We start from the raw sequence: 24,290 nt of genomic DNA, 5'->3' as shown, positions 1-24,290 counted from the left end.
CACCCACCAGTTCACTGTATTTTCGCCAGGCCTTCCTGTTCCTTTCTGATCACTCCTGACAAAAAACAGGCTCAAACATAGGCAGGCATTACCATACCCACAACCCACTCTCGGGCTGGACTGCGGAAAGTTAATTCTCGGTGCACAGGTGACGGGAATCGTGACACGGAGTCCTGGTTTAATTTCTTCCTCGATCTGGCCTAACATTTCCAGGGATCCATGCCGCCTCATCTAGAGCCGGCCAGCGGTCCCTCCACTGACCCGCATCACCGTGGCCTTTCAGAGGCATCCCTCCTGCCTGACCTGCCTCGAGCACCATCCTTCTGTAGCAACAAATGTCTCATCTGCGACACAGGTCAACCTGCCCCTCCAGCTGGCCCGACCTGCACCGTCCACTTTTAGGAGGCAGGGCCCAGCCACGGGAGGTGAGCTGCTTTACATGAAAGCAGAGCCCGGCTGCTGAGCACACCTGCCAAGGGCCCAGGACAAGGCCCACACAGATCTGTGACCTTTGTGTGTCCGTCCTTCAAGGTCCTTACTCTTACGGTGCTGTCAGCCTCTTTCCCGTTCTTCCCGCCTTCATCCCAGGGCGCCATTGACACCCCAGGCCTTCCATGTGAAGGCTGCCCACTCCTCCACGCCTCCTTCCCCACAGACTGCGGGGGACTCCCTGGGACCTCGACATACCCATGCCCACCTCGTCGCAGCACCTGAGATGCTCACCACTCTGCTACACTCGACCTGCCTGTTTGTCTTTCCCGCTCGACCAGAAGCTCGTGAAGGACAGGAACCTCCTCTGCACATTTTATAGGTTATATTCTCCCAAGTAAATAACCACGACAACGGCCCAATCAGAGTTTCTTTACAGAGTTTCTTCTCAACTACAACCTCAATTTTCTCTCTAAAAGGGATTTTGTTTTCTGAATATGTACATCTTTAACTGCTAATCCCAAAGATGGTCTAGAAAAGCAAACATGCTCTGACTGCTAAAACGATCTCATTCTCTTTAAGTAGAATGACACTTGAAACCATACGGAGGTTTCTGTGTGGAGGGGATGGTGTTCGCACAGTGTCACTCAGAGGGCTCCCGTCCTCCGGAATGGCAAGTCTGCATTCCTCACAGCACCAGAGAAGGCCTTCCTCAAGCTACGCAGCTACCCAGTCCTGCCTCACCCATCAGGCAGGCCAGATCTCTCCTTTCTGTTCTTCTCAAAACAGGATATACTCTCCCACACCTATGAGTCGCCCCCAGCCTAAGGACCCCCACTCCTTCCCCGGACACCCACCTGTGCACCGTGGCTGTCCTCCCAAGTTTGAGGCACTGCTCCCTTTGCTGAAGCCGGAGCAAGGGTCCCTTGCCATCTGTTTGTCACTCCCTCCCCTGTGCTCCCAGAGTGCTCTGCTCTGTGCCCTGAGTGTCTCCCCACACGCTGTACCTCCAGCCTAGAATTACTCATCTCCCAACAGGGCCGTGAAGCCCCAACAGGCAGAGGGCAGACAGGGCTTGTGTTCGGACCCAGTACTTGGCACAGTGCCTGCCTCCGAGAAGTGGCCTCACAGACATGTGTTCGGTGGACGAACGGATTGTCGTGCCCCGGGAATTAAAACACATTTTTCTCATGGTACAGTAGTGATAAAGAAGACCTACGTGGGGTCCTCTTTCTTAACAGAAAACACTGATATGTGTGAGAAAAGCAGAGATTGCATTCCAAGAATGGTTCCAGAATTCCAAGCCATGTCCACACGGGGTCTGTGGCGAGGCTATAAAAACAGACCAGAGAGGAAAGCCTCCATCAACGTAATGAGGATTCATCTCTCTCTGTAGGTCGAGCCTCAAAGGCAGGAAGAGAAATGGGAAAGAATACCATCAAACTGATGCGTGGCCTGGGCCTTCCCCGCGACACACACTTCATGCACGGGCCTGGGGCCCACCTTGCATTGAGCCGTGCCTCCGCCATGCAGGAGTGGTGCTGAGTACGGCAGACGGTAGGGAAGGCAATGCCGCTCCCAACACGGCCGAGGGGTGTCCATCCTTAACAGCACTTGCTCTCGCCCATCCAGGCTTACTTACCTCTTGAGAGAAACCTCCAGTCTGCAGGCCCAGGCCCTCACCCCACACATAGCCCTCAAACCCACTGCAAGGTTTCCCCGGACTCAGGGGAGGAAGGCCTAGTCCCCCGGCCAGGCTGTGAGTCTTTCATGGGCAGGAATGCCGTTTCCCATCCCTGCCTGACCTGCTCCAGCCCAAGGATGGAGACAAAGCAGGTGCTTGGAAAACGTCACCTCAAATGATCCGAATTTCCGTTATGTCCTTCAGAAATTCTGTCTACATCTTGGACACCTGTGGAAATACGCCGACACTGACCCCCGTGCACACGCCTTACCTCTTTCAGAACCAGCACACATTTGCCTGGTCCCACCGACTGAGGTAGCTCTGCGATTCTCCCTTTGTTCAGGTAAGGGCCTGAGAAACACCTGTGGTTGATAAAAAGCTGAGGACAGCAGTATTTCCCGTTGACAGTACCTGCGGGGAAGAGCAACACAGCTCATGCTTTAGGAGCCAACAAAAAATTAGCTGGCAAAATTACCCAGAGGCCCACTGTGTCTTAATATTAGAATGCCTTATAAACCCAATAGCTTAGAGATTCAAGTTATTTTTTTGCTACCATATAAATGAACTTTTCTGTTTATGATGCAGAATTCAAGACACACAAAAAGATGCTAAAACCAAGACAATGACAACTAACATATCACTGTGCAGCTAAGAAAAAACAAAACAAAACACACCAGCTCCAGAGCTAAGCTCCCCTGGGTTTCCTACCCCAGAAACTGCCCCACCTTCTCTTCCCCTTCCCTGAATCTGGTGTTTATCATTCCCACGCAGGTCTATAAACCTGATCACACACACAGGTACATGTGTGTCGACAAGCAATGCATGGTATTTGGGATATTTTAAAAATACTCCATAAATGGTTTTCTGCAACATTTTGTTTGTTCGACCTGAAGTTTCTGAGATCCATCCAGGTCGGTACATGTATAAGCAGACCGTTCATCCATTTGTCACTTCTGTGCGTGACCCCATTACATGAACACAGCACAAGCAAGCCATCCGCTCTCTTGCTGACGGATGCTCAGTGACTTCCACCTGCTTGGGACTACCCACGGTGCTCTGCTGAGTACAGCTGTAAATGTCTGCATCTGCGTAGCGGCAAGAGAACTTTCCAAGTGTATAACGAGGAGGAGCGCTGCTCGGCCATGGGGTCCTGCATGTCCTCAGTTGTACCACACGGGGTCAAACTGATGTCCACGTGGACTATCCCAATTTATTCTTCTATGAGCCTGGCATAGGAGTGGCCGCTATATCACACCCAAGCCAACACCAGACACGGCAGGGCATCTGCACTTGGCCAATCTCATGGATGTGCAATGTTCCTCCCAGCGGACCGAATCTGTATTTCCCTCATTATGCTTTCAACGCAGCAGGCTGTCGGTCTAGCTGTGTCTCAAAGGGCCACAGGGAAATGTGGAAGAACTAAGTGGTAAAGTATTTTCCTAAAGCTTCCCAATGTCCCTAACAGGGTTTCGCTGTCAGCCAAGACTGGCCCTCCCCCACGCTGCTCCAAGCTCCGTTCCACTAACAGTGGGATCTCTGTACAAAAACTGTTAGTAGTTTCGGATGGTAATTTAACAGTCCAGGAAGGACGGTCCTCATGGACTTCAACTAAGAACCAACAGGGAACGAGGGAGAAATGTTATTTTTGTGAAGGTAAGACAAAAGGAGTAATGTAACAATTACAGACTCTGAAAGAAGAGCTGACATGGTTCTTTTACAACCATTCTGAAGTCTGAATTCTATATAACAAAATTAGGCAAAAGAATTATGTCCACAGCTGCATATACATGGAAATTTTTTGGTAGGATTACCCTACCCAGAACTTCAGGAAAAAAACAGTTTTAGTAAGTCTACTCATAAAAATGCTCTCCTTACTACAACTCTGACTGCTAGGACTCTTCCATGGTGCATAGCTTAGAGTCCTGGAAGAATTCAGAGCAGGTTTCACTTTGGCTAGAAAACAGAATTCTTAATAATCAAATATATTATTTAATGTACAAACACATCTATAATCAAATTTGTTGTCAACGGGGAATTCACATTTGTGTTTTCAAAGGTTATTATAAGATATAGAATTGTACACATTAAAAAACATATATTATTCACTCTCAGCTTTCAAACACAGAGGGTTTTAAGGAACAATTCAAAAGCCCATGGGGACTTAAATATTAACCAATAATGGAAAAATGCAAGTGGGAGGACATAAAATGTAAAAAAAAAAAAAATGAGTGCCTAATAATGGTATTTTCAATTCTTTCTCCTTGCACATGACCATCCGCGACATACAACCCTAACTGGGCTCGTAATTTCCAAGTAACGCATGGACTCTTCTCCGGCAGATGGAGAGAACTGTCTAGAGCTACTGACCGAGAGACAGAAGAGGCACAGAGAATTCGGTTTAGATTTTTTTTTTTTTTAAAGTAGGTATGTGTTAGTAAGTAGCAACAGACACAAGGAGAATGAACTTAAAGTTGAGACATTCTTATACTGACCTAAAAACACATGCATGTCTCCACTCCCAAATCGGGAAGGGAGAGCCAGCTGTAAATGGGCTCATTTACCTGCGGTGTCCAGGTGAGAGAATAGACAGAGGTCATGAGGTATTTTCTCAACAGGCACTGTGGATGGCAATCTGTTGATCAAGAAAATACAACTATCACAGGTCGCACACTTGAGAAGAAACTCAATTGATGAATTAACTAATTAAATAACACTAATTCCAAAGTCTTTTCACAACTTAAAGTGACTATCACGGAAATCCAAGCACGCAGTGAGAGAGGATGCATACGTCAAGCAGCAACAGCAGTACAAACTGGTACGATATTTCAGAGAGGTCGTCCCCAAATTCTTGTAATGATCCTAAGAAGCCAATGGCACGTCTGTCCCTCAACAGGTCATTCCTAATCAGTGATGTTCTTCTAGGTGGCTTCTGGCTTTGTCTCTTGCTATAAAATTGTCATAATGTCCTCCATTATATTTTAGACAGACTTTAATGGAAGTCAGACTTCTCTTCAATAAAAGAAACTAGTACTTTCTACAAACTAGTGTCTGAGAACTACCTGGCCTTCGATTTTTGGTGCCTGTGCTTGTGTGGGTCGTGGCCACACGAAAAAGACCTTCAAAGAAAGCCTATGAACGATGGGTCCTAGAATGTGAAGTAGGCCTATCCTAGCACAGAGATTTGTGTTACAGTTCAGTAAAAAGTTGCTGAATAAACATTAAAAAAAAAGGTAGCCACGGGGAAAAGAGAGGTGTGTTGGGTCTCACAGGGTACCCCGGATGATGGTGTAGAAACCACACCACTGAAAAGTGACACAAGTGCAAAGCAAACCATCACGAAGTCTCCATGGGGTGATCTTTGCACTGGTTCTCAAAGTGGGGTCCCCACACTAGCAGACCAGCATCCCCTGGAAACTTGTTGGATGCACAGATGCTCGGGCCCCACTGAAGACATCCTGAGTCAGGGACTTGGAGATGGGGGCCCGGCAGTTTGTGTGCTGTACCGAGCCGTGTGCAGGACGGGGAGCATGGAGCCACAGACCACGAAGTTATAAATTCGGATTTGGATTCAATGATGGGCCCCTTTATTATTTGCTCTCTATTTTCAATGATATCCAGACCAAACTGGAGTCAGATTATTAACCTGCTACACTGTGCTTAGACATCAATGTATGGAAAATGCCCATAAAATTGTTATTCACATTCAAATAGCCATGCAGTTATTATTCAATTTCACTTTAAGTTTAAACCTGGGTACGTGAAAAAAAAAATGCTGCTCTCAAATTCATTTCCACCAGTGCATTTTTGTTAGAAAACAGAACCACCCGGCAATGGATGTGTATTTTAGTGTACCTTAGCTATTTTTCAATATATAAAAATAGTACCAACGGTGGCAATTCTTCAAAAACATGCTGCATGTATGCACACTGCCCGATACCCTCCACCTCCCTAAAATTACAACTGAAATGTGGGGTAACTTACACTGACTCAACCCTGCACAACCCACACATTTTTTTTCACATGAAATCTAATTTAATCTTCAAGAAATGCCTGAGAAACAGGTGTTTCACACATGAGGGCACTGGGAGGCAGAGCAATAAAGCACCTTCCTCAAGGACACCTTGCCGGGGGCAGCAGAGCTGGCCTCAGACAGCAGTCTGCCTGCCCGGCCGGCCTCAACCAGTGCCGCCAGCATGCTGAGTGTGGGTGGGGACAGTGATACCCCTCACTATCCGGGTGTGAGGCCAGGATGCCCTGCAGCTATGCCGAGGTGGAACGGAAGGGAGAAACCACAATCCAGAGAAGAGATCCCTAGAAGAGCGAGCCTGTGTCTCGCACGTAACAGGTGCGCCGTGAACAACAGGTATTTCCTACCATCACCTCTGCGCCTGCGCCAAGCGTGAACTAGCTCCCTGATAAAAACAGCCACGCTGCCTACCCTCGCTAAAGACAGCTCTGTGTAGTTTATCACCTGAGTGCTTGGAAAAGAAACAGAAACAAAAGCTTACTGTTTTTCTGGTTGCACGACTGCAATCTTTCTCTTCTTTTGTGCTGTAAAACAGGCAAGAAAGGGCAGACGGACAGTCAGCTTCATTCGCGAGTGGGCAAAAGCGTTTTTTAAAAATGTCTTCCTGTAAAATTGTGTCAGTTTTAAAGAAACAATTTAAACACTGGAAAGTTATTTCATTCCTACCACAGCTTTATCTTAATTTCTTCCAGCATTAATTAGACTTTGACTCAGGGCGCCTGGGTGATGCAGTTGGCTCAGGTCGTGATCTCAAGGTTGTGAGATCGAGCCTCATGTCAGGCTCTGTGCTCAGCGGGGAGTCTGCATGTCCCTCTCTCTCCCTCTGCCTCTCTCTCCCCTCCACTTTCTCCCCCCTTCTCAATCTCTCTCTCTAAAATATATAAATAAATCTAAAAGAGACTTTGACTCATCAGAAATGAAGTCTAAATAGAATTTACTGCATTTCATAAGATTAAACAGATCACTATGTTTGTATCTTTTGGATAAATACCTAATAGTGCAATTGCTGGGTTGTAGGGTAGCTCTATTTTTAACTTTTTGAGGACCCTCCATACGGTTTTCTAGAGTGGCTGCATAATTTTAAATAACACTTTCGGTAAACATTATGGTGGAATAAAAAGATGCCAAGATTGATTAGTTTTGAAGATTTTTAAATGGTACCTTCTCAGTTTAATGACCTACAATAACATAGGTTAAAACACACACTGTTGTATATATTTAAGAGACAGAGAGAGACAGAGAGACAAAGTTAGTTGTTGGGTTAACTACTAATATTGTTTTAATTTGGTATTTTTGTGATCAGAAGGATGTGATATAATGCACTTTTCAAAGTAGAGTTGAAATCCCACTGGTTAGTGCTAAGGGTAGTTAAGTTTTTGTATGTTATGTCAGTAATTATTAGGACCACTTAGGATTCTTTTAGGATAAACCTCATGAGAAAAATCAGTTCTTTCTCAGACATAATACAGAAACGTAATATTTGGGGGCTCCTGGGCGGCTCAGTGGGTTAAGTGTCTGACTCTTGGTTTCGGCTCAGGTTGTGGTCTCAGGGTCATGGGATTGAGCCCCGAGTAGGGCTCTGTGCTGACAGTGGAGCCTTCTTGAGATTCTCTCTCCCTCTGCCCCTTGCCTCTCCCCCCAAACCCACACATGCAGTTTCTCTCCCCTTCCCAAAACCAACATCGAAAACCAACAAAAAAACCACATAGATTTTAGCTTAAATTTTCTCTAATCAAAATAATGAACTGTACACAAAACTGGGAGAATTTATTTTATTTTATATACATCTATATATTGTTTTATATATTTATTGATCTTATATTTACTTTACATTTTCTCTCTGCCACTCTGCAACCTTCACCTGCCCTATCATTATGACTCACCTTGTCAACCTGTGAAATGCTTCCAAATATGCATCCCACGAAGATACTGAAAGCGCCCATGAGATAAAAATATTGGGGCTCCGTGGGAAGTCTAACACCAGTTCTGTTTTTTCCAACCTGGCTATAGTCTCTTTACAACACTGTGTATTTACCCCTCAAAGCCCCCAGTGTTGTCCGCAATGGCTCCCACTGGACGCTACTTACAGACTGTTTTGTGTGGTGTGGTCAGAGGGTAAGAGTTTGCTTCGCACCAGCCCACGGGGAAGATGTCCATGGACTCCACGTCCACAATGAACTCCGGAGCAGGGGTCGGCAGACCTGCATCGGAAAAGTCAAAACAACAGGTACAGGTTTCACCACAGAGACCTGGAAGAAGGGGACAAAGTGCATGAGGACCACACACCCCCAGACCGTTCAGCTGAGCACAGTCTGATGACAGGTGCCAGCACTGGAAATACCCAACAGCCAGAGTACGTGGGGTGCAAATAAAGTGGAGATCCAGAAAATCCAAGCTATTTCCTGCTGCACGTGGGCTGGGGGGGTTGTGGGGGTGGGCACGGAAACACTGGCGGAGGGAACACCTCTGCCCCTTTCCTAAAAGTACCCTTAAAATAAAGGAAATGGGCCGAGCTGGGGGGTGGGGGCCACAGCACGCGTGTGTAAGCCACTGAGACACACTGTGTCCAACACCAACTAACGAAAGTCAACATAACCGTGAAAAGAACGAGTCGGGCGTGGCAACGCGGATTTTGAGCGGGACACACAGACGACACAGTTCCCCTAGGGAACGTGCTCCCTCATCGGTTTGCCTGCGGTTACTTATCTCGAACTCCACTGGGGGCCCGCAGACTTTCGGCATGTCACACAAAAGCCATTTGTGCGGGAGTGTCTTTTCTAGCGGGGCCTGCCTAACGATCACCCCGTTGGGCGATCCTACTACTGCCTTGTGATCAATCGACACCACGGCTCAGAGACTCTGAAAGAGAGAGGAAATCTGCGTGTCACGGGAGCAAAGGTTTCAAGGAGATCTGGCCATAGAGGATACGTCTGGAACCTAGCAAACTAGTGAAAAGAAGAAAATCTGACACTGAATCAACAGTTCTTTGAAAACCACACCACCACCACTGAAGGAAGACACCCGTGAACTAAGAATCGAAAGACAGGAACTCTATTAATAGGGACCCACTGGCTCTGACCACTTACTCCTGCTTTGTTCCCCTTTCTTCATGGACAATCAAGATGAAAACAACGCAGTAGAACCCCTCACGCATCCGCGTCTCCACACCACAACCCATGAATTTGAAATCCTATCCCCCCCCAAAAAGTAACTTCACGAAGCTCAGTTCCAGCAGACACAAAATGGTCCCAACCACTGTAACTGGGACGCTCGCTGCATTGGCTCCTACCCCTGACTTCTCGTGGTCAAGTGGACACTGCGAAAATGGAGCACGCTGTTTGATACACGTGGGCTCCAATTTAGCACTAACCTAGCGTACTGGTGCATTTCAAGTGCCCTGAGCACGCTGACACACACATATTATCACCACCAGTAGTCACTTCCAACTTTTGATTTCTCCCCTCCAAAAACGAACAATATTATCAATCCTAACTTTCTTTTCCCTTCATTTGCCCATAATTTGAAGGATGTATGAACTAAAGGAATGCAAGCAGGTTTATGGGGATTATTTCTCAACACAGTCGAGTGAATGGAAATCATTTCTGTCTCCAATTACGACTCAACCAGTACGTAACCTATTTGCCAAAGAGACCACCAAATAAACAAGACGACGTCTAAAACAAGGCAAGAAGTAAAGAAACTCTCCAGGTGGCTTCCAATGTGCTAATGATTGCTCCTGTCCCAGAGGGCACATGGCTCTCCAGAGGGTCCTCGAGCTGTTACCTCATCTTCAAACTCACAAAAGTAGCATGTGTTTCTTAGTTACTCAACAAGTTTGCTAACGGCTGAATTCATCTACGACATACATTTGTATCTCCAGACTTACATTTAGGTACAAATAAGATTTTCAAGGTCAAAGTAGTACTTGGAAAAGAAGCACAAGGTGAACTTGATAGCCTGTTCCTTCCTGAATCATGACCTTCATCTTCCAATATTCTGCTGCTTCAAATATCACTTGATATTAATGCTTTAATACATACACTTCCACAACAACATATACAGTAATATATTTATATGGTCGTCTTTACCATACTTTAAAATTCTTTGATCATGCTCTCCGTTCAAAACAAATATTTATTAGCTGCAATGTGTCAGCGACTATGTCCTCAAGAAAGATAACCCTGCCTTCCTCGCACTTTCAAATCTAAGCCATTAAGGCATCTATTAAATAGGAACAGATGGAAAAGCCGGTTATCTACCTCCCAGGAACATTTTCCTGACCGTGAAACTTTTCCAATCCTATTCTGAATGATGGGTACCAATTCCTTATGTCCCTTTTTCAACCTTATGTATCCAGATACATCTGGCTGGACTTGGAATAATCTTTTCAAAAAATAACCCATTATTTTAATCCATTAGAAATGCATGCGATTCTGCTTGCTTATTCTAGGATTTCCAAAACTACCTATGCAAAGCTTAGGGGACTACTGCAACAGTCTTACCATTTTAGTGGACACCCTCTGTGAACAACACAAGGTCATGCTCAACCTCAGACTTCATTTCAGCTACATCTGTCAATATGGATTCTACTCATTCATCCTCATCCAGAACCTTCATCTCAAAAACCACTGGGAAACCTCAATCTCCATCTATGGGGAAGTACTTAAACAAATAATGGTACACTGTAGGATGGGATATTCTGTCACTATAAGAAAGAATGAGAAACCTCTTTGTATACTTACATATAAAGATATATATGTATATGTTGAGTCAAAGAAAGGCAGAGTACAGAACACTGCATATATATATAGTATGTTACCATCTGTTTAAAAAGGGGGAAATAACATATATTTATATGTGCATAAAACAAATATGGAAGAAAGTGTAAAATTCTAATACAGTGGGTATCTGCTGGGAAAGGAGCTGGGACACTGAGGGATGGGGGCAGGGGTAGGACAGAGACTCTGACCACAGATACTTTCATGTATTTTTGGCCCTTGTGAACGAATCAACTAATTTACAATCGCAACCTCACTATCACCACGATAACCACATAACACAAAACACTCCGAGAAGAAAGGAGTCTCATGCATGGACCGTACTGCCACAGAGGCCAGATTAATGAAGGGCAAATGACCTTAACAGGAAATAAAACCAAACTATAATGAATCATTCTGCTGCTAAGAGGACAAAGATGTTCCATACTCACAAAGCATATAAATTTTTAAGAGTCACTTTGGAACTTAAAATAGTTCTGCAATTGCCATATCCTGAGACTGTGTCATCCCCTCACTGGATACCGTTCCCTCCCACAAAGTTCCACCTGCCCTCCGAAAGGCAGAGGCTTTGGGAAGAGAGTCAGAAGGAACCCCACACCTCCCTTAAAAGGAGGGAAGGAAGAAAGGCAAGAGGTATTTAAGGAAGCAAGTTAGCCTTGCTCAGTACCCTCATTAACAGTCAAAGGCCACAGCAAATTGTGATGGGCTCAAGCGTGCAATGGAAAGATAAGGCGCGAGAGAAGAGAAAGTGACCCAGTGATCCAGGGACAAGCAAGACTGGGTGCTGGAAACCCCGGGGGCCATCTGTCCGGCTCCTTCCATCTGCAGAGACCTAGCTACAAAACTAGTCTGCCATGTCCCTTCATCAGCTGTGGAGCCAAATTCCTAAGGAATAAAGAAAAGGGCAAAACCGTGGGCAGCAAGATCAAGATGTGACAGGAAACAGGCAGTTGGAAGGAAAACAACAGAAATGGGATCAAACGTGTGTGCGGAGAGACAGACACTCACAGGCCTGCAACCACTCGGAAGCGCTGACATCGGGCACAACACTTTCCCAAATGTTTAATCCTCACAACGACCCTAAGGGATAGGGACCAGAGACAGCCCCATCTTATAGATGAGTAAGCTGAGGCACAGAAAAAGATCAAAGAGCAGCAAGTGGCTGATCCAGGATTTGACCCTAAATAATCTAACTCTAGAGGCACTGCAGATGGCATTTTTCTTTCTCTTGTTTGTGTTTCTGTTTTGGGTTTGTATTGGCTCGGTCTGATTAGCATCTGTCCCTTTCCTACTCGGGCCCCACATCTCTCCTGCAGAATTCCCAGGATGAGGCAGCCACTGCCGCCTCCCACAGAAGGGGAAGGAGCCCGATCTGCTCTCTGTGGGCAGATGACAACAGGAAGGTGGTCGGGCGTGAGTCACATCCATCACAACGACAGCTCGAAAGCCCAAACTCTGTGGGATCCTGCAGCAAAGCCTCTGGATAGGCCATCCCCCAGCACCCCCGCCCCCAGTCAAAAGCCTCCCCTCCCCCCAATCACGTTGCCTAAGACAGACGGCGCCAGTTCTTGCGGGCCACCAAGGACCTGTCTAATTGAGCACCAGCTTTGGGCACCAAACAGATTTGAGAGGATTAAAAGCCCGTGCCCACAGACAGCTCCCACTCTCCGACCACCCTCTTCAATGTTCAGGAAACATTGCTCTCAGCCCCTGATCTGCTGAGGCAGCTTCTCCCAAAATTGTCTCATGCAGGCCATACCTCCTTTTAAAGACTTTAAAACCACCCACACTGGCTTGAAATATAATTACTTTCCCATTTGCATTTTCCCTTGTTCGATTTTTGCAAGTCTCTGTGAAATGCTTATTAACCACCTGACTTTTCCACAAATTACAGGAAGGCTTAAGGGGCAGTTTTCCGCACCTGGTGTCCTAGCCGTAAGAGGTCGCCTCAACACAAGTTCCTTTAAACCATGCCACACCTCGCCCATTAGATCACAGAGTCTTTTACAAACCCTAGCGCACAGAAGAATCGTCTGGGGAGGGTGACATTAGAATGCAGACTCCCAGATCCTGCTTGGGACTCAGATGCACTAGGTCCGAGGAAGGTGCATTTTAATAGGACTCACGCAGATGATGCTGTGGAGGGTAGTTTACTGGACTGAACCAAGCATAGGAAAAAAAAAGGCCAAAGAGATTTTGAATGTTAGCTTACATGTATAAAATATTTCATTGGCTCAAAATTCAGTTGGCAAGATAGTTTTTTTTTTTTTAATTTCGATTCAATGAGCCAACATACAGTACATCATTAGTTTCAGAGGTTCATCTGTTGCATATAACACCCAGTGCTCATCACATCACCTGCCCTCCTTAATGCCCATCACCCAGTTACCCCATCCCCCCAACCCCTCCCCTGCAGCAACCATCAGTTTGTTCCTTAGAGTTAAGAGTCTCTCATGGTTTTTCTCCCTCTCTGATTTCTTCCCATTCAGTTTTCCCTCCCTTCCCCTAGGATCCTCTGAGCTGTTTCCTATATTCCACGTATGAGTGAAACCATACAATAATTGTCTTTCTCCGATTGACTTATTTCACTTAGCATAATCCCCTCCAGTTCCATCCATGTCGATGCAAACGGTGGGTACTCGTCCTTTCTGATGGCTGAGTAATAGTCCATTGTATATATAGACCACATCTTCTTTATCCATTCGTCTGTTGAAGGGCATCTCAGTTCCTTCCACAGTTTGGCTATTGTGGACATTGCTGCCATGAACACTGGGATGCATGTGCCCTGGATTTTCACTACATCTGTGAATAAATACCCAGTAGTGCAATTGCTGAGTCAGAGGGTGGCTCTATTTTTAACTTCTTGAGGAACCTCCATATTGTCTTCTGGAGTGGCTACAACAGCTTGCATTCCCACCAACAGTGTAGGAGGGTTCCCCTTTCTCTGCATCCTTGCCAACATCTGTTGTTTCCTGACTTGTTAATTTTAGCCATTCTGACTGGTGTGAGGTGGTATCTCATTGTGGTTTTGTATGTATTTCCCTAATGACAAGTGATTTGGAGCATTTTTTCATGTGTCTGTTGGCCATTTGGATGTCTTCTTTGGAGAAATGTCTGTTGATCTCTTTTGACCATTTCCTGATTGGATTCTTTGCTTTTTGGGTGTTGAGTTTGATAAGTTCTTTGCATACTTTGGATACTAGCCTTTATCTGATAAGACATTTGCAAATATCTCCTCCCATTCTGTCAGTTGCCTTTTAGTTTTGTCCACTGTTTCCTTTGCTGTGCAGAAGCTTTTTATCTTGATGAAGTCCCAATAGTTCATTTTTGCCTTTGTTTCCCTGGTCTTTGGAGACGTGTCTTGCAAGAAGTTGCTGTGGCCGAGGTTGAAGAGGTTGCTGCCTGTGTTCTCCTCTAGGATTTTGATGGATTCCTGTCTCACATTTAGGTCTTTCACCTATTTTAAGTTTATCTTTGTGTATGGTGTAAGGAAACGGTCCAATTTTCCCAGCACCATTTATTAAAGAAACTGTCCTTTTTCCATTGGATACTCTTTCCTGCTTTGTCAAAGATTAGTTAACCACAATGTTGCAAGTCCATTTCTGGGTTCTTTATTCTGTTCCACTGATTTTTGTGTCTTGTTTTTGTGCCAGTACCATTCTGTCTTGATAATTACAGCTTTGTAATAGAGCTTGAAGTCTGACATTGTGATACCACCAGTTTTGGTTTTCTTTTTCAACATTCCCCTGGCTCTTTGGGGTCTTTCCTGGTTCCATACAAATTTTAGGATTATTTGTTTCGCTTTGTGAAAAACGTCAATGGTATTTTGATAGGGATTGCACCAACTATGTAGAACGCTCTGTGCAGCATAGACATTTTAACAATATTTATTCTTCCAATCCATGAGCATGGAATAGTTTTCCATTTCTTTGTGTCTTCCTCAATTTCTGTCATAAGTGTTCCATAGTTTTCAGAGTACAGATCCTTATCTCTTTGGTTAGATTTATTCAGAAGTAGCTTATGGTTTTGGTGCAGTTGTAAATGGGATCGATTCCTTAATTTCTTTCTTCTGTCGCATTGTTCGTGTATGGAAATGCAACTGATTTCTGTGCATTGATTTTATATCCTGACACATTGCTGAATTCCTGTATGAGTTCTGGCAGTTTTGGGGTGAAGTCTTTTGGGTTTTTCACATAAAGTTTCATGTCATCTGCGAAGAGTAAGAGTTTGACTTCTTTTTGCTATTCGGATGCCTTTTATTTCTGTTGTCCGATTGCTGAAGCTAGGATTCTAGTACTATGCTGAACAACAGTGGTGAAAGTGGGTCCTCACCTTAGGGGTAAATCTCTGTTTTTCCCCATTGAGAGATATTCGCTGTGGGCTTTTCGTATATGGCTTTTATGATATTGAGGTGTGTTCCCTCTATTCCTACACTGTGGAGAGTTTTAATCAAGAAAGGATGCTATCCTTTGTCCAATACTTTTTCTGAATCAAGTGAGAGGATCATATGGTTCTTGTCCTTTGTTTTATTAATGACGTATCATGTTGACTGATTTGCGAATGTTCTACCACGCCCAGGAATAAATCCCATTTGGTCTTGGTGAATAACCATTTTAATATACTGTTGGATCCTACTGGCTAGTATCTTGGTGAGAATTTTTGCATCCATGTTCACCAGGGATATTGGTCTGTAATTCTCCTTTTTGGTCTGGTTTTGGGACTCAAAGTAATGCTGGTTTCACAGAAAGAGTCTGGAAGTTTTCCTTCCATTTCTGTTTTTTGAAACAGCTTCAGAAAAATAGGTACTATTTATTCTTTAAATATTTGGTAAAATTCCCCTGGGTAGCCATTCAGCCCTGGACTCTGTTTTGTTGGTAGATTTTTGATTACTGATTCAATTGGGCTGAAGCTGGTTATGGGTCTATTGGTTTGGGTCTGTTCAGGTTCCCTATTTCTTCCTGTTTTAGTTTTGGTAGTTTATAAGTTTCTAGGAATGCATCCATTTCTTCTAGATTACTTAATTTGTTGGCATATAGTTGCTCATAACATCTTCTTAAATTTTTTTGTATTTCCTTGGTGTTGGTCATGACCTCTCCTCTTTCATTCATGATTTTATTAATTTGGGTCTTTTCTCTTTTCTTTTTGATAAGTCTGGCTAGGGGTTTATCCATCTTATTAATTCTTTCAAAGAACCAGCTAGCAGTTCTTAAGGGACTGCTATATCTTAAATCACTTTCCTGTTCAGAAACACAAGATTTTATTTATTCCTCTCAACTATTCAGCAAGCATTTAAGTGACCAAAGTGCACATAAACTCTTGTCCAAATATTGTGCGATGTGATAGGCAAAGATAGAGGAGCACAGCCCTGTAAAACGGCTCACAACGCCAAAGACGGTATCAGGATGTTTACAGACACAGTGAGTGCTCTGTTCTGATGGAGCGCAGGCTCTGTGCAGGGAGGTAAAGCTGACGTGAGAAGGGGCTGCCTCTCTGTGCGCTCATCAGCCACGTCCTCTTCCTGAGCACTTACTATCACGTGCCCTTTACAGATGTTAATTCCCATCCTATAAGGCAGGATCCATGATTGTATATATATTTTATAGAGCTGTACAAATAGGAAAAAAGGTTTTAAACTCTAAGTACTCAAGATCACACATCTAGGAAGCAGACGTATTGTCAGGAGGGGGCTGCCGAATCCACGTGGTGGAATAGGAGTCTTGACTCCAGGAGACATTCGGATGGACTGAGAATGAGAAGGAAGACAATGGCTGTGATTTTACGAAGCAAACTCTTCAGGCTCCCATGAAGGTGGCGGAGCACCAGGGAACAACTGTAGGAGGAGGGGATGAAGACCTGAGCCAGAGTGGGGCCGTGAGACTCGAAGACTGAGCCGGGCAGGGGCAGTGGGCGCTGAGGGGACGCCCAGTCATGGCGGTGGGCCATGAGTGGCCGTGTGCTGGCTTGGACAGTCTCCTGGTTTCTCGCGTGGGTCAAAGGGGAAACTTGAGCAGAGCAAACATCAGGGTAACAACAGTGACGTCTGGGTGGGGGACGCTGGCGTCCACATGGGGATGCATTGCTCGTAGCTAAAACTGGGAGCTGTGGGCGGGTCTGCTGTGAGTGCTGGAGTTGTCGGCACAGCACTGCTGCCGAAGCCACAGAGACACGAGATTGCACAGGCAAAGAAAAGCACGTGGAAGAGCTCTGACCTTTACATGTAAGGGAGGCTGAACGAAGTAAAGCCAAGAACGCTCACTGAAGCAAGAGTCCGTGGGGAGGAGAAACCTGCCTGGCCCAGTATTCTGGAAAAGATGGAGGAAAGGCTTTGAAAGAGGGGACGATGTAGGTCAAACGCTGCAAACAGGAGAAGAGATGGGGACAACCTACTGATGGGGAATTATCAGTGACTGTGGGGAAACTTATGTAGAAAAAGCATCATAAGTAAAAAAAACCAAAAACAACCAACCAAAGCCAGAGATGGAGAATATATATCAAGAGGAACACAAAACAGGAGTGTGAGGAGGACGGAAGGCAGGAGTGTAATCACGAGTTGCAGGGGTGCAGTCGTCTGAGCAAATGCACCATCTCCCCACGGATGCTCGGATGCACGGATGCTTGCCCAAATGTGAGCAGAGTGAACACGGTGTGTCTTGCATCGTCACTTTGTTTAAAAGTGATAAACGCTTTACCAGCTACCTCCATGAAAAGAATACGCCTCCATCGTGTCATTATGTGATCTAAGATCTTGTATATTCTATTTGCCACAAAACCAGGTTTTCTTTTATGACAAGGCAGAGAAAGGGAATCCTGGTTATGGCTGATAGGCTCTCGGCGCCAATTCCCACCTTCCTCTCTGCCAACAGGGGACGAAGATCTGAAAAACAAAACTCCTGCACGATAGATCCCAGGGACAAAGCAGGCTCCACCGGTGGTTTTCTACCCATGGGAGATGGGAGGACAGCATGAGGCAGGGTGATCTTCCTCAGTTATTGCCGCCAGCAAGCAAGGCCCTGAAGGGTGTAGCAAATGGACTCGATACTTCCATTTCTGTTCTTAAGCTTCAAGGGTCACTAGAGACGCTGCAGTGGTGCCACTGTATCCTCACACTTTGTAGTTGAAGCCAATGGCAGGCCAGTGGTTTAAGCTTCCTGCCCTTGAGAGGCCAACGTGCCCTTGAAATGAAGAGCCTTCTTAACGATCATAGAGGCATCTTGTTTCCTGGCACAATCCCGTCCTGCTCGAAACACTTACTGTGCTTCTTGGCCGACCCTGGAGCAGACAGACTCTCCCTCTACTTTCTAAGTTCTCTGAAACCTAAAATCTCATTTCCCCTGGATAATATATGAAATGTACAGCCTGGCATTGAGCTACTTATCAGAGTAGACTGCATTTTACTGCCCCTACACCCCAAGAAAATCCAAGTTCTGAGCCTCGACAGGCCTAAGGAGCTCACTTCTCACTCGAGCAGAGCATCTAAAACGGTGCTGTCCAAAACAGAGGCATCTAGCCTCACGTGACTAGTGAACGCCAGGCTGCAGACTGCACAACTGAGGAACTGAAATTATAATTTAATTGGATTTAAAACAAAGGAGCCATCCATGGCTCAAAGCCACACAGTAGACAACACAGAACTCACATCTATTAATATATCCTGAGAACGTCTCCCGCAGGGGTTCCGATCTAGGGTCCATGAATTCCAAGGAGGTCCATCCAAGAATTGTTTTGAGACGGTCCATGGATGGTCTGAAGCTGCATCAAAAACTGTATATGTGTGTAACTGCATCTTCCTGAATGTCCACAGCATTCGTCAGAGTCTCAAGGGGCCTGTCTCATCACAAATGCAAAAATCTGTTGTGGAACTGGGACCATTCTAGGAATTTCAACATACTCTCAGTTCTAGTAAGATCACTTGGTCCAAAACAGATTGAATTTTCCAGGAATCTGGTACAGGAACTACCTAAGCCTTCCACTAAATACATCTTCATGCCCCCCTGGTTTGGGCCCTCATCCCTATGCCTCATAGAATCAATTTTGCTATGTGGGGCTCAAGCGAGAAACCTCATTAACCTTACTTAGCATGCTATCTCATTCATTCATTGATTTGCTCACATGCTCATTCATTCACTCATCAGATCTCTACAAAGCGAGAGGACAAGGAAGGCAAGAAGCAAGCCAGTCCAGCCTCTGGGCCCTATGCAGTTGGGGAGCGGACAGACTAGGAGCCTTGGAGAGGCAAAGGATGGTTGGGCTGGAATAGAGGAGGGGCGGGTGATCCTAAGTTTCCCTAAGAAGCGGTTAGACCACTAATCCCCTTGCTGATTGTGCACAGCCAGGTGATGCCTCCCCCCGGCAGGCAGCTGGGGGTTTACTCTCTAGAAAACACAAAGCAGAGAGACTTAGAGTCAGAAGCATGGCTACAGGGAAACACAAGAGCAGCAAATAGGCTCATGTGGAAAGTCCATGCACCCAATGTGAAGGGTCTACACCTTCCCGTTTCCACTCCTAACAACCCGGATGCCAAGAGAAAATCAGATAAATCAGGAAATGTCCCTGGACCATTCCGAAATATGTGCATTTCTCAAGAGGGGAGAAGGAGAGCTCACACCCGTCCTTGAACTGTCGCTGCCTTTTGTGTTTAAATACCTCTGCTGAAATTCTACACGAGGCTCAGGCTTCGAGGGTCTGCAGGCTGTTCCTGACAGCTCTCATCAGCGGAAATCTGGGAGCACTGACACGCAGCCCTGAATGTTCTGTGTTTGTCGATGTGAGATGTGAAGCTCACAGTGATAGGATGGGATTCCTAAACTCTAGGAAGCTTCTGCCCAAAGCTGTACACGGCACAGACTCACAGACTGACACTGACATACGATGTTTCTCCAGGACTCAGTGCAGAAAGTTTTTATTTTCTCTAGATTTCATTTCGGAGGGCAGCAAAAAATAAAGATCAGGAGACGTTGGTAATAACCTAATTTGGATATGACTGAAGCTCCCTGTTCTTAACATTTTGATACTTCTCGGGGTGCCTGGGTGGTGCAGTCAGTTAAGCAGCCGACTCTTGGTTTCGGTTCAGGCCCTGATCCCAGGATCGTGAGATCGAGCCCCACAACGGCTCTCCGCTCGGCAGGGTATCTGCTTGAGATTCTCCCTCTACCTCTGCCCCTCCTGCTCATTGTCTTTCTCTCTCTCTCAAATTTATTTAATAAATAAATAAATCTTAAAAAAAAAAATAAAAAGATTTTGATACTTCTCCGCAGACCTGAGGATTCTGGGTCGTTTTTGTTTTTTGGTCCTCTGTGTGTTTATTTTTATTACAAACGGAACTGAAAGCAGTGGGTTAAGAACTCCTATAGGGCATCATTCCCTCCCTACACTCTAATCACAAGAGCACCAGCTGAGAGTCCCCTGCCCGTTTTCACGTGTAACAGACTCCCAATGGCAAAACCGGGTTTTGGTGTCCCCTTCCATAGCTCTCTTCAAAAATTTCTGTAGTGGCATCACCTAAAAGAGTTAAATAACTTTGCAGAAATGAAGCCTCCTGGTCACATAAAAGGCATAAATGGCATAAAAGGAATTTCTGCCTCAGCCAAAAGACTAAAAGCAATATATTCATGAATATGGAGCTTATCCCATCTCTTCTGAACAGGAGGAAAACATTAATAACGGGGATAAGAGAAGCCAAGGAAGGCAAAGATCTAAGCCCTCTTAGGAAGGGAGCAGAAGTACCATGAGGACGGGTGGAAGGGAGCGGGGGCGCCGTGAGGACAGGTGGAAGGGAATGGAGGATCGGCGGAAGACCCACACCCTATCTCCGGAGACAATGATCTGAAAGGCACGTAAAGTGATGTGGCATGTGGGGATGCACGGCTGTCATGCTGGAGGCATTACCACTGAGAGCAACTCCTACTACACAGCTAATGCCTGTAATTGTAGCTATAACCACCTCGAGCAGAGTATTAACACAGGAGAGAAAACACAAAAACCCCATCTTTATAAATTGCTTGCTAACCATCAGCGATCTGTGAGAGCTTGCATTTCTTTTCAAATATACATCTAAAATAATACCACCTCAATCTCATATATTTCATTCATTGCCCACTCTTCGATATTAGCTCTTTCATAGATACTTAAAGAACTGACTTCAAGAGAAGTCAACTAGATTAAAAATGATCATTTTAATTACCTCAAAGTGGTCAACTGGCCATGTGTTAAAAATACTTCAGATCAATTTAATGCATAAAAATAACTAATAAATTGTTATGAAGTACTTTCTGCATTTACAGTGTCAAGTTTACAAATGGGTCTACAATCAGAATCACCAACATCATAAAAATGATTTAACAGCCACAAAGTGACCATGGCCAACCTCTAGCATTTATTCCCAGGACTGAGGACAGAAAACACTATATACATAAAACTGTGAAACAATGAGAAATTAGTGCCACTAAGCTCATTGTGACTTTAAAAGTAATATTCAGGAAGGTCCCAAACAGAACAAAACCCACAAACCCCAAAATTCAAGCAAGAACAAAGAGACAAAATGGGACTTTACTTTTTTGATCAAACACATGACTTTGACCATGGATTCCAGGTAGATAATATGCTACAAAATGTTAATTTTTTTTTAAAGTGTGTAAGGTCTGGAAAAAAATGGACAATCTATTTTCTGATCTGCTCCCTAATGCTGATTTCACTGCTACAGGGTAAGAAAGCACTCTGGAGAATTAAGAGTTAATGTGAGCTACCTTACATTTCTTTGCTATAAAAACAGAAATTTATATCCAAAGAAAACCAGAAAAATTTATATCCAAGGAGCGAAGGCCGTCAAAAATGTTAAATATACGCTAAATATTGCTGCTCTTCATTCTTTTTAAGAATTGGGAAGCTGTGGGGTCTGATGAATTAACCAACGAAGGTGTCAAGCACAAGGAAACTGACCCGAGGCCTGTCTTCACGGCTTAGCTAGCTTCGTTTCTCCATCTATAAAAATCAGGACTCTTTTGCTGTTGTCTGTGTTAGGTAATTAACAGCTGTAAAGCACTCTGGAAGTATAAACTGCTTAAATAAATAACAACTGCCGAAGAACTTTAACGGTAATGTGCTAAATCATGATGAAACATGGGCTTTGAACTCTACCATTTTTGTTTTCAAATTAATAATGCCAAGCAAGACCCTGATCTCACGGTATGGCTTAGCACAGCATTAGGCAGCAGGTTTAATGTAGGGATTTGAAATCACAGGACGACTCTTATTTTTTCCAAGTGCACCTGACTCACCTTCACATGTAGTAGTGAAAATAAGGTCATGTTCTATTCCCGTGGCTGCAGAAATATCACCATCATGCCTATGTCTACTTTTTTGGCTAATTCCCGCTAGAGGCCATTTTACTTGAAAATTCCTCAAACAATTAACTTTTTGAGAATTTCCTTTTATTTCACGTTGATTGTGAAATCCTAAACCCCAGTAACATTTTAAGCTATTTTTCTAGGACTTAATGACACAGATAATGTTCACCTACAATCACTATTCTCCACCCTTCCCACTCACTTGGACTACAACATTTATGAGGCCGAGATCATCAGCCTCAGAATTTCCGAAGCTTCTTAGACTTGCTTACTAATGAGACAGGATGACGAGATTAGCACCACTTCTATGACCTTGCAAACTTTCCATTCCAATGGCGGTAGGAGCAAGCATGCCATGATGGCTAACATACACGCCAAGAGAGCTAACTTTATTATTTGTAACTAGTCTTGTTTTTTCATGTATATTTAAAATAATTAATGAATGTCATGAAAATAAAAAACTAACAAACCCCCAAAATTTAGATCATGGAAAAAATGGGAAAATCCTACAGATCAGACTTATCTTAATTCCTTCTCACTGAAAATATATAAAAAATACAGTGTTCCATCGCAATCGAAAATCTGATCATGGTTCCACTTATAAAGTATAATGTTATCTGAATTATCTGCACAATCATTAAAAAAAAGTAGCTATAAAGAACAGTTTAAACACCAGTAAACAAACAAATCTTGTGTATTATATATTTGGGGAGAAAATCACCTCCAGTGACTATTTCAAGGTAAAATCAAACATCTATGGAAAAATCCAAAGTAAAGGGTATTAGTCACATTAAAATGCAAATATATAATTGTATCCTCATAATAACCAAGACCTCAAATACCAGTTTTAGTGACTCATATTAATTTAATTGTGACATTAGCTTTTATAATCATAGATGTAAAAAGACTACCATGTTCCAAACATAATTATCACACCAGTATCTCATTTCATGAAATTATTAGTTAAGATGAGAGCCTCTGAACAAATTTCTATCTGATTAGTTTCACTTATTCAAGAACACTGAATAATTTAAGATCTGTTTAAATGGAAGGAAAGCGGCAGGGGGTACTTCGGAGAAGTACCATGTGCACCCTGCCACTTCCTGATGGACCCTAAGCTCTCCAGGACGGCTGGAAGCCAGCGTACCTTCCAGGTGAAGCCACATCAGCCTCCCCTTCACACTGACAACAGATGCCACGCAGAGCTCGCCTGGATTCCTGGGGTTGACGGCTTCAAGCTTCATGTTCTTTGTGAAACCCCGACTGAATGATGTCTGAAAGAGAGAGAGAACGGACACTGAGCCAGCGAAGACCGCAGCAGAGGCAGCAAGAGAGCGGCCCGCTGGCGAAGCGGGGAGGCGCACCACGGCCTGCGCATGCGCACCACGGCCCGCGCATGTGCATACGGGGACGCACGCGCAAGCATGCGCACGCGCACACAGAGCCCATCCATCTGACAAACCGGCTTTCCCGCCATTCGTTTAAAGAACCATGACCTCATTTGCATCCCAGAATTAGAGGTCTGCTGGCACACAGCAGGTGCCTCCTAATATCTGTTGAAGGAGAGGGTGGCTACGTTCTCTTCCCAGTCGCATATGCGTCCTTACTTCTATGCAGTCACTGCGGTGCACATCGTTTCTTCTTCCTTCCCTGTATTCCTCACTCGCATCACGCCTGGGCGTATGCGTGGCTGTGAGGAGACGGCCTGAGTCTCCATCTGGCATCATTTCCTTCAGCCTGAAGAACATTCTTTAGCACTGTGTATAGTGCAGGTCTGCTGGTGGCAAATTCCCATAGTTTTATCTGAAATTGTCTTTATTTTACGTTTGTGGCTTTTGGCTTTTATTTAATTTCTAAATTCACTTTTTAAAAATTTACACATAGGAACATTCACTCTTTTTGGTGCCCTGTTCCCTAAAGGTTGGCTGTTAGATAAACGCATATAGTCATGAGGCTAAAACCTCAATGAGCACACAGAGCAGTCCCTTCATCTCCAAAACGCCGTTGCACTGGCCCTTTGGTGATCAATC

The 24,290-nt window shown here is 44.6% G+C and overlaps 1 protein-coding gene across 6 annotated transcripts in view; it reads right to left on the bottom strand.

The window, feature by feature from the left end:
• Positions 1 to 24,290, bottom strand: part of SFMBT2 (Scm like with four mbt domains 2) — a 222,435-nt gene that overhangs the window by 35,112 nt on the left and 163,033 nt on the right. For all 6 annotated transcript variants that reach the window (XM_026478728.4, XM_044392054.3, XM_026478726.4 and 3 more), the window contains 5 exons: positions 23,408 to 23,534; positions 8,228 to 8,341; positions 6,622 to 6,664; positions 4,675 to 4,745; positions 2,385 to 2,524 (listed from right to left, as the gene is read on the bottom strand). In XM_026478728.4, the coding sequence (XP_026334513.1) occupies positions 2,385 to 2,524; positions 4,675 to 4,745; positions 6,622 to 6,664; positions 8,228 to 8,341; positions 23,408 to 23,534 (495 nt within the window). The remainder of the gene's footprint in view (positions 1 to 2,384; positions 2,525 to 4,674; positions 4,746 to 6,621; positions 6,665 to 8,227; positions 8,342 to 23,407; positions 23,535 to 24,290) is intronic.

The sequence above is a fragment of the Ursus arctos genome, unplaced genomic scaffold, assembly GCF_023065955.2.
Source record: "Ursus arctos isolate Adak ecotype North America unplaced genomic scaffold, UrsArc2.0 scaffold_30, whole genome shotgun sequence".
Taxonomy (NCBI): Eukaryota; Metazoa; Chordata; class Mammalia; order Carnivora; family Ursidae; genus Ursus; species Ursus arctos.
This window is presented reverse-complemented; position numbering and strand designations above follow the sequence as displayed.